This window comes from Protopterus annectens, chromosome 8.part0, assembly GCF_019279795.1.
Source record: "Protopterus annectens isolate FY-2018-M chromosome 8.part0, PAN1.0, whole genome shotgun sequence".
Classification (NCBI taxonomy): domain Eukaryota; kingdom Metazoa; phylum Chordata; order Ceratodontiformes; family Protopteridae; genus Protopterus; species Protopterus annectens.
Genome location: NC_056741.1, coordinates 746,269,369 through 746,284,030, shown reverse-complemented (window position 1 = coordinate 746,284,030; position 14,662 = coordinate 746,269,369). Strand labels below are relative to the sequence as shown.

Here is a 14,662-nt window from a genome sequence, read left to right as displayed (position 1 = left end):
TGCTGTAGACATGTGATGGTCAAAGGCTAGATTACTGTCTATGTGTGTCCATAACTACTGGGTCAACTCTAAGTGGTGTGTTGTCAGTATGATAGTTACCAGGGTGGATGATTTCCTGACAGATACTATTGAGCATTTCTTGTCATTTAGATATAGTCCGTGGCTGTGACACCAGTTGTTGTCTGTGTCAGCCCTTCCTGGAAAACATTTGTGTCAGTGTAGGATTCAATGACATCTCCTAATTTGCAATCATCTGTAAATGTAGTCAGTCAGAGATCATTGACATTGCCCTTGATGTCAGAGAAGTAAGTGCCAAAAAGAGTGGTCCAAGGACAGATCCCTAAGGGACTCCACTTGTGACTGACCTTTTTGTAGAGGTGGACTCCCCAATTCTAACTTCATGGAATCCTGTCTGTGAGGCAGTTGGCTATCCACTATGTGATACGTGGGTTTGTACCCAACCTCTTGAGTTTGTCAACAATGCCTGAGTGGAGTATTGTGTCAAATGCCTTGACCAGGAGAAAGTAGCCAGTGTGAACCATTTTGCCCTCATCCTTCACTTTGGTGAACTTCTCAAAGAAGTTCACCAAGTTGAGTAGGCATGTCCTGCCTTTGATGAAACAAAACCATTTCAAAACAGTTGGGCCCAGTGTCTGGAGGTATCACTATTGATCATTTCCATGATAATTTTTTCCATAGCTTTACATATAAGACAATGAGACTTATGGGTCTGTAGTTTCCAGGGTCTGTAGATGGGCCACCTTTGTGCAGAGGGATAACTGTTGCTGTTCTCCTTTCATGAGTCATAAAGCCTGTTTGGAGGCTGCAGTTAAATAGGAATTCCAGAGGACCTGATAGGTCATGTTTCATGCTATTTAGACAGCATCATGGGATATTGTCTGGGCCCATTGATGCAGTTTTCTTGGCCTTAGAGAGTTGACACACCAGATGTATGTGTGCTATCTGTTCAACTTGTGCACTCACTGCATACATAGGTGTTTGATAACATTAATGGCATGTATGTCATATGTGACAGTGTGGATTGTGCCATAGATATATGCCATGCACACAAGGCAAGTAGTCTGTATTGACCATACTCTCACATACAGGTATAGCAGTGTCCCTCCTAACACCTCCTGTGCATGCACAGGACAGTGTGAATGGTTACCCTCATAGAGTTGGATGTATCATAATAGTTGTCAAGTGAGTGTGTGCAGCGTCATCTGTTATCACTCCACCTCACATATGTCAGAGGCATGGGATTAGTCGCGTTATTATTCTGATATTGTTCAAGATTGCGGTTGGTTCTTGTAATGTTTGCCATGATCCTTTACCTGTGGCCACCTTGTTGGAGACCTCTGCTGAGAATACACTCATGTTCAGGTATATCATTTTGTACAGCTTCCCAATATGCATCCTACCCCAATTGTATGTCAGATCCCTGATAGATTTCCTCTGCATTATTCTTGTAAGGATGCTTATTTTTACACAGACATCCTCCCCATTTTTATGTCACTTTGTGTGATAGTCACAGACAACACATTTTTCATTGTACATTCTGTACTGTACCTTATAGATATATGCTTGGTGTTGCTGCTACAACCATCATCCGTGAACATGCACTCCTCTGCTGTACATGCTGGAGTTTCATCTCTATTTTTTCCCTGTGTTCATTCCTACAATTCATTTGTGTGTCCCTGTTTAATGCACACACTTTCCCTGTGTGGCCATTTTACATGGCAGTCCCATGTCTGTCCTGTTACAGATTATTAACGCAGTTTTGGTACAGAATGCCTGGAATGGGATATCCCAATACTCTGCACTGTAGGTATACTGTCCTGTACTGTGTTTGGACCATGTATTTCACATTCATACATCTCAACTGTCCAGATATTCCCAGGATGTCCAGATGATTTCCTAAACAAATATCTGGCTTCCTGCCATATCCCTGGGATGATCTCTGGACTGATGTGTCTCAATGTTACATACATTTGATTTCATACCTCTCAACTGTCATGATCTGTGCAGAATATCCATTATTTTGTCTCATATTTGTGATCTTTTCCTCATAACATTTTTCCTGGCAAATCATTGGCATGTCATTGTAGAGTGCATTCAGAAACTGATGACTGATATTTGAGTTTCAAACTTCATGCTCTTCAAAAGTTCATGCTAATGTAAAACCTATATATTCTATCAATTTCCTTAGTTTGTTAGTGCAATATTAAAAATATGTCCGTATTTATAGCCCTTTATCCCCCCCATTATTATGGCTTTCTCCACATTTGTCACTCTAAGAAGTTATGAGTGTTACTTTCTAACACATTTCTATGTGATATCTATGCCAAATATGTCCTACTACTGGTTATTTGTCCTCTCATTAAGTTGGGATATGTGCAGATGTGTTGCACTAACACAATGACAGCTATTTATAAACCCCCTGGTGATCATCGTGGTATTACATATAAATCTGCACACTGTAGGTTCTGTTCCTTACATGGAATTGCTATCCATGTTCCCTGACAAGGTTTTGCTACACATAAAGCCCTGGTGATCATTGTGGTATTGCATACAAATCTGCACACCATAAATGCTTTCCTTTACACAGAATCACTATCCGTGTTCGTGTTTTAAGTTTTCGTGGTCAGCAACACTGCTGCGAGTTGCAAAACGTAGCTTAGGCATGCCATGCATCATTAATATGCATTGCACACTGCTGAGCACTGTTGCGCCAGCATGTAAACTCTGTGTAAGCTCTGCGCAAAGCTTACACAGAGTTTATTGACTCTCGTGGAATATTTACATCTTACTAATTTTATTTTCTATCCCTATTTGATTTTGATTTTTTTTTTCCACACTGTATTTTCTGTAGAAGTTCATGTTTCTTTTGGTGTTTTGTTAGAGCTGGGGAAGGATGATTAACATCAAAGACTCCAATTCTAGCCACAATATTAAAATCTGTGAATGCAACACGAACGATCTCAGCCCACCTATTAATCACTGAGGTCAGAATTGTTACCGTTCGACACTGAACTGCAGTTGTTACTTTGAAACGAACAATTAACTCGGCTACATTTTCAAGACTGTCACTCAAACATTCCTTAAATTGTTGTGGAAGGAATGGCCACTAATGAAAATCAAAGGAAGCAAAGTAATAAAAAATGTAGATTGATGCTGACAGTCAAAATCATGCAGTCACAGTACTTTTGTAAGCTGTTGAGTGAAAAAAAACATAGTAAATGGTCTTCACATGTCTGTCCTACTAAAATGACATCCGCAAGGCAAAGGTGTTGACTATAAAACAAAATCAAGCTACCCATGGCAGCCCCTTTCAGAGCATTTGTGGTGTAACAAATTAGAAAATAATAATAACCACTTACTGTGATACAGAGACAGTAATGCAGAAATGTTCAAGATAAGCTGAACAAGTATAAGTTTTCATTTTTTTGTATGCAGTTCTCCTTTAAAAGTGGCAAAGGATTTACTATGCTTGACATGTTGTAGAAGCTTGTTCCAGAGGTAAGAGATATGTTAGGATATGAATCTATCATGCTGACATGTCTTATTTATCTGTTGATGAAGGTTTATATCCTTTAACTGGAGATTTGCTGAACCATTTGTTCTTAGAAGGAATAGCAGGCATACCTCTCAACTATACAGATTTTTGTAGAATGTCCAGATTTTTGACTCATATTTTTGGTAAGTCCCCCCTAAAATCTGTCCCTTTCTGGCAAATAGCTGACGACTGAAGTCATTAAATAATGACAAGCATTTCAGTTTAAGACTCCACATCCTTAATCCGTAAAATTCATGCTACTGCAAAACCTATTATTCTATCAACTTTCTAAGTTTTTAAGGGCAATATTTAAAATCTGCTCCTATTTGTCCCCCCATCATTTTAGGCTTTGTCCAAATTTTTTGCTCTAAGAGGTTGAGAGGTATGATAGCAAGTTAAGGAGAGTTTGATCTTTTATTGTTCAAAAGGCTAGACACAAATTACCATGGAGGAGTCTATAAGAGACAAAGGGCTGACAGAGGGCCTGCCAGTCCATCCAGATGGCTGGGAGGTATTTGGGCTAGTGATAGTTTTAGTTAAGAATGTCTGAGGTCTCAGACGTTGAGTGATTTGTTTAGACAAAGGTGTACCAAAGCAGGCATTATATTCATTAACGGGTCTGATACGACATGAGCAAAGCTCTGTGGATATGGATGAGATGCTTTTGGAAATTAGATGAGCCAAAAAGAAGGCTGTCCATACTACTTAAAGAGGCATAATGGTTAAAAGAGAAGGAATTTTCAACAAGTGATACCTAGGTCCCTTACAATTGAGTCTGATTTGAAGAATGCATTCCCTGTATGGCGTAAGTCGGAAATATTTTGTTTACCAAAATTAACCGTTCAACATTTTTTCACATATATTTGAGACCATTGTCCTACACTAGTGGTTGTGCTGTCGTAGTTTAAGTCAGTGAAAGATCAAATAACAAAATCCAACTTATAGTCATCTGAAAACTTAGATAACCATAAGGTATAAGGGTATTAGCCTGATTATTTGAGAATTAGATGCCAGCTAGGAGGTGGTACAACACTGAATCCTGTAGTACACCACTGGTAACTTTTTGATTTCAGAAGTGCTATTTGTGACTAGCCACATGGGTTCTGTCAGGCATCCAGTTAGCTATCCTCCACAAAAAATATGTATTTATATTCAGATGTGTACGTCTGTGAAGAATGCCTCCACTGGGAATAGAATCAAAGGTCTTGGTCAGGTCCAGATTTGTTATATGTACTATATAACCAATATCTTCTGCTTCAGTGACTTTTTTTAAAATTAACAAGGTTACAGAGACAGGACCAGTTTTTAACAAAGCCAAATTGATGACAATCCCGAGTTATGAATTTGTTATTGTCTGGATTAGGAGGTGTGATTTAATACATTTCATAGCTTTATATGTGAGGCTAATGAGACTGAAGGGACTGTAGTTACTGGAGTCTAGGTTTGGGCCCCTCTTGTGTAAAGTGCTCTTATTCCAAAGTAATTATAAGGGTGACTTGGACTGTGGGATCTATGAAATAACAATAACTATGGGTGGAGTAAAACCTGACTAAATTTGTCAGTTACAATATTAGCTCTTTACTTTGGTCAAATGGTACAGTAGTATGTAGACTAGCTCCAAGAATTGCAAGGTGTTAACTTCCTAACACCGTTTAATATAGATTTGTTATTTTTGGTTTCAGTGGCTATTTCAAGTTCATATTCAGCTTTGAGTTTCCTAATGGCAACTTTAAGCTCTTTACTAGATTGCTTAAGTGTGCACCTAAGTTGTGTAGAATGAGACTTATAATCCAGTAATTTCTTTCAGTTTATTTATATATATAGTTTATTTATATATATATTCCATTGCTGGGGTATGTTTTTCATTTTCTCATTATATTTGTTAAAGATAGGGACTGCCTTATCAATGCAACAATTCAGAATACCAAGTCAGAAGGAGAGGCAGTGGCTTTGGCAATGGAGTAAGTCAGAGGATTACAGTAGAATTTTTTTTTCTGTCATCCAGTAACTGAAGAAGCTTTGCTTTTAAAACATCTCTAAAAAAAAAAAAAAGGTCCTTGCAGGGAAGTACCACCAGTTTTAAAGGAAAAAGCCATTGATTTATAGTCTAATTTAATGAGGAAGGACAATCTGTATGGAGGTGTGCAAGAAGTCGCCTTTGTAAGGACACAATCAGGGTTATTTTGGCCCCTGTAAGCTGACTAACTAAAAAGGCCACTAAGGAGGCAGCAAAAGCTTTACCCAGAATGAAAAAGCCAGAGTAAGAGAGGTGCTGACCATTACCAGCAAAGCAGGAAGGCATACCAGACATATCTTACCATATTGATGCATAGCTGATGTCCCTAGAATGACACCAGTTACAATTTTTAATGCCAATTATCTTGTCTTTGTATCTTGGCATCATTCTGGGCCAAATACCACCCTAGATCAGCATCCTTCCTGCCTTAGATACATGCAGACCTCTCAACTGTTCTTGTTTTCAGGCCTGAATTACGCCTGCACATAATGTACTTATTTCTGGAGGTATGCCCCTATTTTCAAGCTTGATTTACCCCTTCATACAATTTTTCTGACTCCCTTTAATCTCTAATGATTTTTGAAGCTGTGTAGTATAAAGAAAACCACACTATATGACCAACATATTAGGGGCACCAATAAATTAAAGAAAAAAGGCACTCTTCTTGCATCTCTCTTTTTCAGAAACAAAAATAAATGAACCTGTATGGTAGAATTTCGTAATGAAGTTGATAATATGCATGCATTTTTCTATTGTTTTTGTCACACCCTGTTTTTAAATGTGTTTCTGAGTAATACCTCACATTTCCTAGAGTGGGAAGAGTTATTCAAAATTTATGCTAAGTAGATGCCCAGAGTTTGTGGTGGATGCACTTGCTTTTCAAGGGCCTTTGTACCCATTTTCAATGTCTGCAGGTTTGCAAGTATGATGCATAGCAAGCAGTTATTCTAGTCCCTTTGGGTAGAGCACCTAAGGCCATTCAACCCCACATGGACCACTACCAGGTCATAATTGTATTTGCCTAGATGTAAGGATCTTGGACCCCTTGTTATATCCCAGATTCTGGCTCTGGAAAAACAATTAACTATAATCCTTTTCTTATCCAATATGGTGAGGGTGGTGTCTGTGTTCTTGACAACAGACAAACATTACAAAAACATTACCATGCATGGGTGTAGTTTCTGTGGGTCTTAAAGGGCTTGAAGTCTGCACCCTTGTGATTCTCAGAGGTATCTATACTAGCTGTGTGAACCAGTGGCTGAGGACTGCTAGTTGTTAGTCTGGCAGTCTTAAACAGTGTTCTCTTAACAATTGCAGCATAAGTTAGTGGAGTGGAGGTGCGGGGTACTGTAATTGTGTGAGGGTGTGTGTGTTTTCGTGTGTATGTGTGTGTGCACACGTGTGGTGCCTAGAAAATGCATTTTGAGGTGAGAAAGTGGCCTTCTTATTCAATAAATGCATGTAGCTATCACACATTGAAACAGTGAGGTAACAAAGTTTTCAGTTAAGCATGAAACAGTTGCTACACTGCATCATGTATCAGACTGGCTACAAAGGGGCAAGAGTGTGGTAAAAGAGGATAGCTTAATAACCTATTTATAGTAAATGTTCCCAGTATACTATAACTAGAATTATTGTTCAAAATCTTAAGGGGAATACTAGTCCCCCACAGAGCCATACAAACTGTAGAGATCAGTGAGAGTTTTTTTGGGAAAAATTAAAAAAAAAATGAATATTAAATTTTATGTTGTTGAACTTATTGCTGTAAAATGTGGAATGTCCGACATCTGGCAAGCAGACACATTCTGTAACAAAATCTGTTATTCAAAATGCTGAAGTAGCCTGTTTATGCCATGGTAAATAACCTCTGAAAATTCTAAAAATTTGGACCGCCAGTGAAAAATCTTCTGTTGTTAGTACTGGTCCCTTCTGTGGTCACCGTATATGACATTTACAGACTATTCAGTACTTGTAGGACACTCATACTCCAGTCTGTACAGTGGAATTTTTGCTTATGGCCCAGTATGTACAGCGGGCATGTCTGTTTACATGGACAGTATGGCTGAAGTCTCTGTAGCAAATATTTGATGGCATTCTTTTCTGATTCTAGAGCCCATGCTGATGTAAAGTTTGTCATCTGGGATCCAGAAGTGGGATACATCAATGCAGTTTCACATGCTGATTCTATCCAGACATACGTATGGAGAAGATCGTAAAGCAGTATGCATTGAGCATAATAAGTGACTAAGGTACGTCATGTTTTGAAATTAGAGTTACCCATAAATGTGAAGAATCCCAGAACATTTTTATTATTTACATGTTTGGTGAACAGGTAAGTCCCACTGCACAGAATCCATTAATACATGAAGAAAACCTCCAAAAGAAATATAGCTCTTACATTACTGAAAAATAGCAGATGCATTCTTTAAGACCTCTCATAGAATAATATTAAAGCCCACGTAAGTGATAAGCCAAAATGAAAAGACTGAACTAGACATTTTAGATAAAGTAAAATATTGAAAACAAATGGAAAGTTTCTGTCTTGCCTCCTTGCTAACATATTAGGGTTTGAATTAGTACAATGAATCTGAAATTAGACTTTAGTATGACTTAAATTTTATGGATAACACAGTGCATGTTCCAGCAACAGTGACTGGAAATGAAAATGTAAAACATGACTGCTTATGTTTCAAAAATGTCACAAACAGAAGTATACAGATATAACAGTTTATTTGCTGGATGTAGCCTCACATCATCATCTACTACTTTAATAGTCTAAGGCTATTCAGTGTTGGGGAAGCAGAATTAGCTGGTTCCCCAACAAAACTAAACATTTCCTTTTTGCTGAAATTGTGCAAACTTAGAGTTGGAATATTTTTAAGTATGAAGGGGAACGAGAGGGGCTAGTCCCACTGCTAAAATCTATTAGCTTATCCTTGTTGATTTTGTTTCAGTAAATACTTTTTACTGTAGCGTTCATATTAATATAAAGTACATTTGCCGACATTTTCAGAGTTCTGTTACAGGTTTATGTTGCTTTCAGTGTAGTTTCTGTTATTTGAAACTGAATTATGTGGGCTTCAGCATAGTGTATTTCATGTCATACATCAGTATTTGTACATTTTATGTTGTTGAAGGCATCCACTTACCTATTTATTTGTTTGTTTGCTTGGTTTGTTTAAATTTGGTAACCAGGATACAGTTCTGACCCATCTGGACTACAGGCGTAACCAGTTAGAAATTCAAAAGGAGAAAATACGAACAGCGATCAATGACAAACTAAAACTAGGAAATGTATTTGATAAAGCACAAATGAGGTTGAAATGCAGATGAAATGTACACAATCATATTTAGATATGTCCTGGGATTCAGAAAGGGATACCACAAGCAGTTAGCCCTAACACGATCAACCATCCCCTCGCTATAAGTCTTACTGATTCAGAGACAGGCCCACTGCAGTAATTTCACATGATCTGTAGAATAACCACTGTGGCCATGCTAAATGGTAATGATGAATTCTGAGAGAGCGGCTAATGCTAATTATCCATGTCCTGTTCTGAGGAAATGCCAGCGGGAAGGAATTTATGCTGCTGAGAGTCTCAGAGAATCACACAGCTATGTAAAATAGTACAGCCATCCGTAATGATTAACACAACCAAAATGCTGTGTTCCTCTGTTGTAGTCAATGGGAAGAAACTGCATGAATAAGTTTAGGAAAGTTCATCAAGGAAGTAGTAGGGGTGTGAGTAAGGGTGCGTGTGTGTCTGTGTGTGTCTGTGTGTGTCTGTGTCCCCAGCATCTTCAAGGGCATAAATGGTGTCAGGTGACTGTTAGTGTATGCATTTCTCTGTGAATTTATTTGAGTTAACTGTGTCATGTTATTGAATGTGTGTGTGTGTGTCAGTCAGAGAGTGACCAAGGGATTTTCCTGTACCAATATATGATGCATGAGTGGCCAGTGCTAATCATTGTTGAAAAGTCCTGTAAAGCACTGGTGACAATTACAAGCAATTCGGAGACACGAAAATTAGCTGAGGTAGTCCTCACTAAACATGTTTCTGAACTGTATTTTCAGTGACTGCGTAAACTTCACCTACATGGGGAAGACAGTTTACTCTACCACAGCTCTTGTCTCAGGATTCCAGGGATAATACAAAATTCACAGGTGAGGCTGGAATGCAAACCAGCTATACGGAATCATACTTTGAGACAGCCTAATAATTCAGCAGAAAAAGTGATGTAGCTGGCATAAACAATTTCCAACATATACAGCTGTTGGGAAGGGGGGGTCAGTTCAGGGTAGAACACAGAGAAAAAAGAAGAAAAGAAAAATGTGGGAAGGAAGGAGTGGGTGAGAAAGAGGAACTTGAATGTACTTATAACTGGTGTGTAGAACATATCGGTTGGAAATGAATTTTATGAAGCAAGCAAGTTTCAGTAGATATGAATTATATGTAACAAATTGATTTCAGGAGGAGGAAGAGCCCAACAACGAGTGGTAGGGTGAATGTACTAAGTAACTGCTTGCTGGTGAAAGCATTTGCTAAAGGCTTGTTTGCATAGCATTTTTTTTTTGGTGGGGGGACTGGTTCTGAATTTAATGTATGGATTAATTTGCTTTATTTCAGTGGGTGGAAATCTCCAGCACTGAGAAGCTGTTGTCTGTGAGATGTAGTCCAGCTCTGAGTGTCTGAAGAGAGAGTGCTGAGGTAGGTTGAGCTCTGGGGTTGTAGCATGAGGTCATAGGTAAAGGAATTACCAAAAAATGGAAAGGATTCAAATTCTGAAGTTTAGAGAGATTGGCTAGGAGAAGTATGGTTGACTGTGGTACTGGAAGACATTTTAGTTTTGGCTAGCACTATGCAATGATACTTTGCTCTGGGGCAAGGGTAGTGAATGTACAAATACTGTTAGTACTTGCTGACAGGGATGACCAGCTGTTTTTTACATGTTAGTGCACCGATCTTAACGGACCATTTGCAGACATAGCCCTTGTGAATATGATCACATAAGAAATGAATAGAACATATTTACATATACACATGCAGACACACACATATTTACAGATGCCAGAATATACTACAGCATTTTGTTCAAGAAGTACTTAATGTCATAACGTGAATAAAAAATGAATTTTAGGATTTGTTTTTAGATAGGTGCAGTCAAAGGTAGACCATATTCAACTTGGGCCAGGAATATTCCTTTACAGTTTGGTATCCAGCCTTCAGATGTGAGGAAAACTAGATTTTTTTTTTTTGGTTGTTTGAAGAAGAGTTGGGTTACTGTAAAACTATGTCGTTAAGGCTTCTACTGAGTCCCAACAATCATAGTTTTGTGTGCGTTTTGTATGCGTTGTAGAATAAGGAGATATGTAAGGGTTAAATCTGTAAATCAGCATGTCATCTGCATGTAGTATGATTGGAATCTGTGGAAAATCCCAAAGAATTATTGATGAATACTGAAAAAACTACTTTGTGAAAGGGAAAAACATTATAGTATGCCCTTCTAAAGGTGGGTAGTGGAAAATTACACTTACCCTTTGTACTGTAATGTTGCTATTCTTAATGTTTTTTGAACCACAGGAAGAATTAATTGCCAATATATGCATAAATTAATGAGTTTGTATCACAGACTGAACAGCAGATGCCTTTTTCTTTAAGAAGGATTGAAACAAGTTAAGGATTTACATCTGCTATGCAATCACTATAAAGACAACAGTATAAAATTTTGCAACTTGTAAGTGCAAATCCTGGAATAGCAAAACTGAATGTGCAAAAATTGGACACTTGCATATCCTAAGTGTTTCAGGTCCTTGTATCTCATAGTAATGTTCTTCATTATGATGACTGCCACAGTAGCCTTACTATACCTAGTATCTAATCATATCCTAGCTGAAGCTGTACCAGCCAAGCGTCAGGTCCTCACCTTCACATACCATACAGTACACTCGATGAGCCTAACAACACTAAGTAGCGTGTTAAAAGTCAAGCCCTTTACTTTTTTTCCTGCCACTGACTGAAGAAAGCTACCTTCTGCTAGTGGTTGGCTAATGTTCCATTGCTGGGCAAAAAAGTTTTCTTCAGGGAAAGGAACTTCCACTTTACTTTGCATGACAAAAAACATACTTTTTCTGTGAAACTTGTTTTATTTAGTTAGTATTAGTAGAAAGTGTCTTCATGTGACTGTTTAATGACTTGTTTTTCTTTTTCTTTACTTACTTTACTTACTTATGGTGGTGGTTTTAAATAAATTTTGTTTTTTTTAAAAAAATTTTGTGTAATTTTTTTTTTAGGATTTTTTTTTTTTTTTTCTTTTTTATTTTTCTTTATTATTTTAGTTACTTTTTTTTTTTTTTTTTTTTTTTTTTTTTTGTGCAACTTACCTGCTTTACCAACCAGGCCTTGGGCCAGCACTAGGTGAACTAGGAAGCTGCCTAGGGCTTGGTGCTGGCTGGGGGGTTCTGGCCATCAACATTAATTAAAATTACAACAAAACTACTACATTTAATTACAACAAAACTACTACTTTTCTGCTCTCAGTTTCTGAACACCCACCCACTACTGCTGCTTTAACATTTCCTGGCATGCAGTTGTCTTTCATTGACAGATGCCAAGCCAATGAGACTGGGAGCTGGTGCACACACAGATGAGTTAAGAGACTTTCCAGGAATTGGTATAAGATTTAATTTCACATTTGCAGAACAGGGTGAACACTTAGATTAATCACAGGAGAGATTTTTTTTGTAGCATTATGAATGCACAAGGAGAAGATGTAATTAATTTCTATTATTTTTGTGCAGTATGCAGGGCTGTAGAACATAATTTGATGAGCAGGTACACAGGGGAGGATGCGTTTTTGCTTTCATGCCTATAGACATACCTCTCAACCTTTTATCACAAAAAATCTGTACAATGCTAAAAATAATGTTGGGGAGTCTAAAAAATAAAAATAGATTTTAAATATTATTCTTATAAACTTAGAACATTCTTAAAATAACGGGTTTTGAGTTATCATGCATTTAATAAGAGAGATGGTTTGAAACTGAAATGTCTGTTATTATTTTGTGACTTACGTCCTCAATAGTTTGCCAGAATATCACAAATTTTATGAGGAACGGACAAAAAATATGAGACAAAAAGCTGGACAATTGAGAGATGTGCCTACAGGAGAGGTGTGTGTGTGTGTGTGTGTGTGTGTGTGTGTGTGTGTGTGTGTGTGTGTGTGTGTGTGTGTGTGTTACATGCAGCCTACAGAATGAAGTTAGTTACTGGCCCTGAACATGATGCTGTATGTCATCTACATTTCCATATTGCAGGGTTTCTTAGAATAGCCTCACAATTACAAGAAGTTGCAAAATAAAATGCTATGAGCAAGACAACATATGCAGACTCATTCTGAAATAAATCATCATGTTTTGCAGCCAATGTTGTTAACGTGTTAATGATCATGTTTGGATGCATCTTTGTTTTACAATTAATTTATTTTCCAGTTCTGTCCCTCATAAAAAGGTTGCAAATTTGTTTTGCAAAAAAAATAAAGATTATAATATTATGGTTGCAAGTGAATTTGCAAAAACATAAAGATTGTAGTGTACTGCTTGACATTTTAGTTCACTGTTTTCTCAGTTTTTCTATATAACCCTACCCACACACTGATGCTGTCATAGGTACTGAGCAAAGATTCATACAGGTTCATAGGAATTTACTACTGTATTAACCCAAGGGTCTTTACAAGCCTAGCCGTAAAATCACAGTATAATACCAGATAAGAGATATCGCCCATGCCCACAATTTTTCTAGCAAGTATTACCCATGTCTAGGAGAGAAGCAGGGGCAATCCCTGGCAGAATTTTATGGTTTCCCATCCAGTGGTCCAGGTTGCGCTTAAAACAGAGTCGTGGAGGTGCTGTGCTTGAACATACAACTGGAAACCATTATTAGTAATTAAAATTGTAATTAAAATAACTTATCTGTTTGGAGAAGATGAATCTCATTTACATTGTGGTTTTACTGCTACATTGTTGTGTGTTAATTTTCAATGTAAGGTGTTCCATATGCAAGAACTAGTAATATAGAATTACTGTGTGAGGGACTTCTCCCCTTCTTCCCCAACCTGGCTGTCCATTAATTCTTCCAGTAAGTTTGATCCTCCATTTCTCTCTTTGGCAAAAGATTGTTTCATACAGATGGGTACTGAGAGAAATCCATCAAGGGTACAGAACTTAGTGGGAATCTCTCCTTACTTTTTTGAGAATTCCTCCTCATCCACCATACAAACTCTTCTTTTCTCTCCAGTCATCCGCTCAGGTGGTGATAAAAGTTGTTTTTCATCCTCAGTTAGAAGGGTTTTAATCAAGGATATTTCTGCTGCCAAAGGAAAAAAAAAAGATTCTTGGAGACCAGTTCTAGACCTTTCCTGTTGGAACCATTTTGAGGTGGTGCCTGAGTTTAATATATTGCATCTTCACAACCTGTTGCCCCCTTATTCCTCAGTTGACTTTTTTAGTGATCATAGATTTTAAAGATGCATCATCACATTCTGATAAATCTAGATTTCAGATGTTTCTTAAAGTTTTCTGTATCTGGATCACATTATCAGTTCTCTCTTACACTTTAGGCTATTTGCTGCTCCAAAGGTGTTCACTGCATATCTATGTGATGGCCTATTGCAAACTGCCATGCATTCACATTTTTCTGTATTTCAATGACTTGCTTGTTTTTCAAGAGACTTTTTCAAAGTGTCAGGAAACTTTGATTTGGGTAAGGGATCCCCTACACAGGCTGAAATTCCAACAGAACATTCAGAAGTCTTTTCTGACTCTTTTTCACATGACTGTTTTCCTAGGGTATCTCCCTGCACATATCGGTTGAAAGAGCTTTTCTTCCACAGGGAAAAAAATAGATCTATATTTAGATGACAACTGTTGCAAGACTCCACATGAGAAAGATACAGTAACACCTGAAGCATCTTTTTGGCCTCAGCATCAATATCCCTTTACTTTTCAGATTCCAGTCTTGGTGTTTGTGAAAAGGGAGATTTTGTAGTGGAGACAGCAGATCTGTCTGAGTCCACATCTCCCATTCTCTCCT

The 14,662-nt window shown here is 37.8% G+C and overlaps 1 protein-coding gene across 1 annotated transcript in view; it reads left to right on the top strand.

Moving 5' to 3' along the window:
- GBA (glucosylceramidase beta) overlaps positions 1-14,662 on the top strand; it is a 502,181-nt gene that overhangs the window by 384,123 nt on the left and 103,396 nt on the right. Inside the window, exon 11 of the mRNA XM_044079308.1 lies at positions 7,684-7,822. Within this exon, the coding sequence (XP_043935243.1) occupies positions 7,684-7,789 (106 nt within the window). The 3' untranslated portion in view covers positions 7,790-7,822. The remainder of the gene's footprint in view (positions 1-7,683; positions 7,823-14,662) is intronic.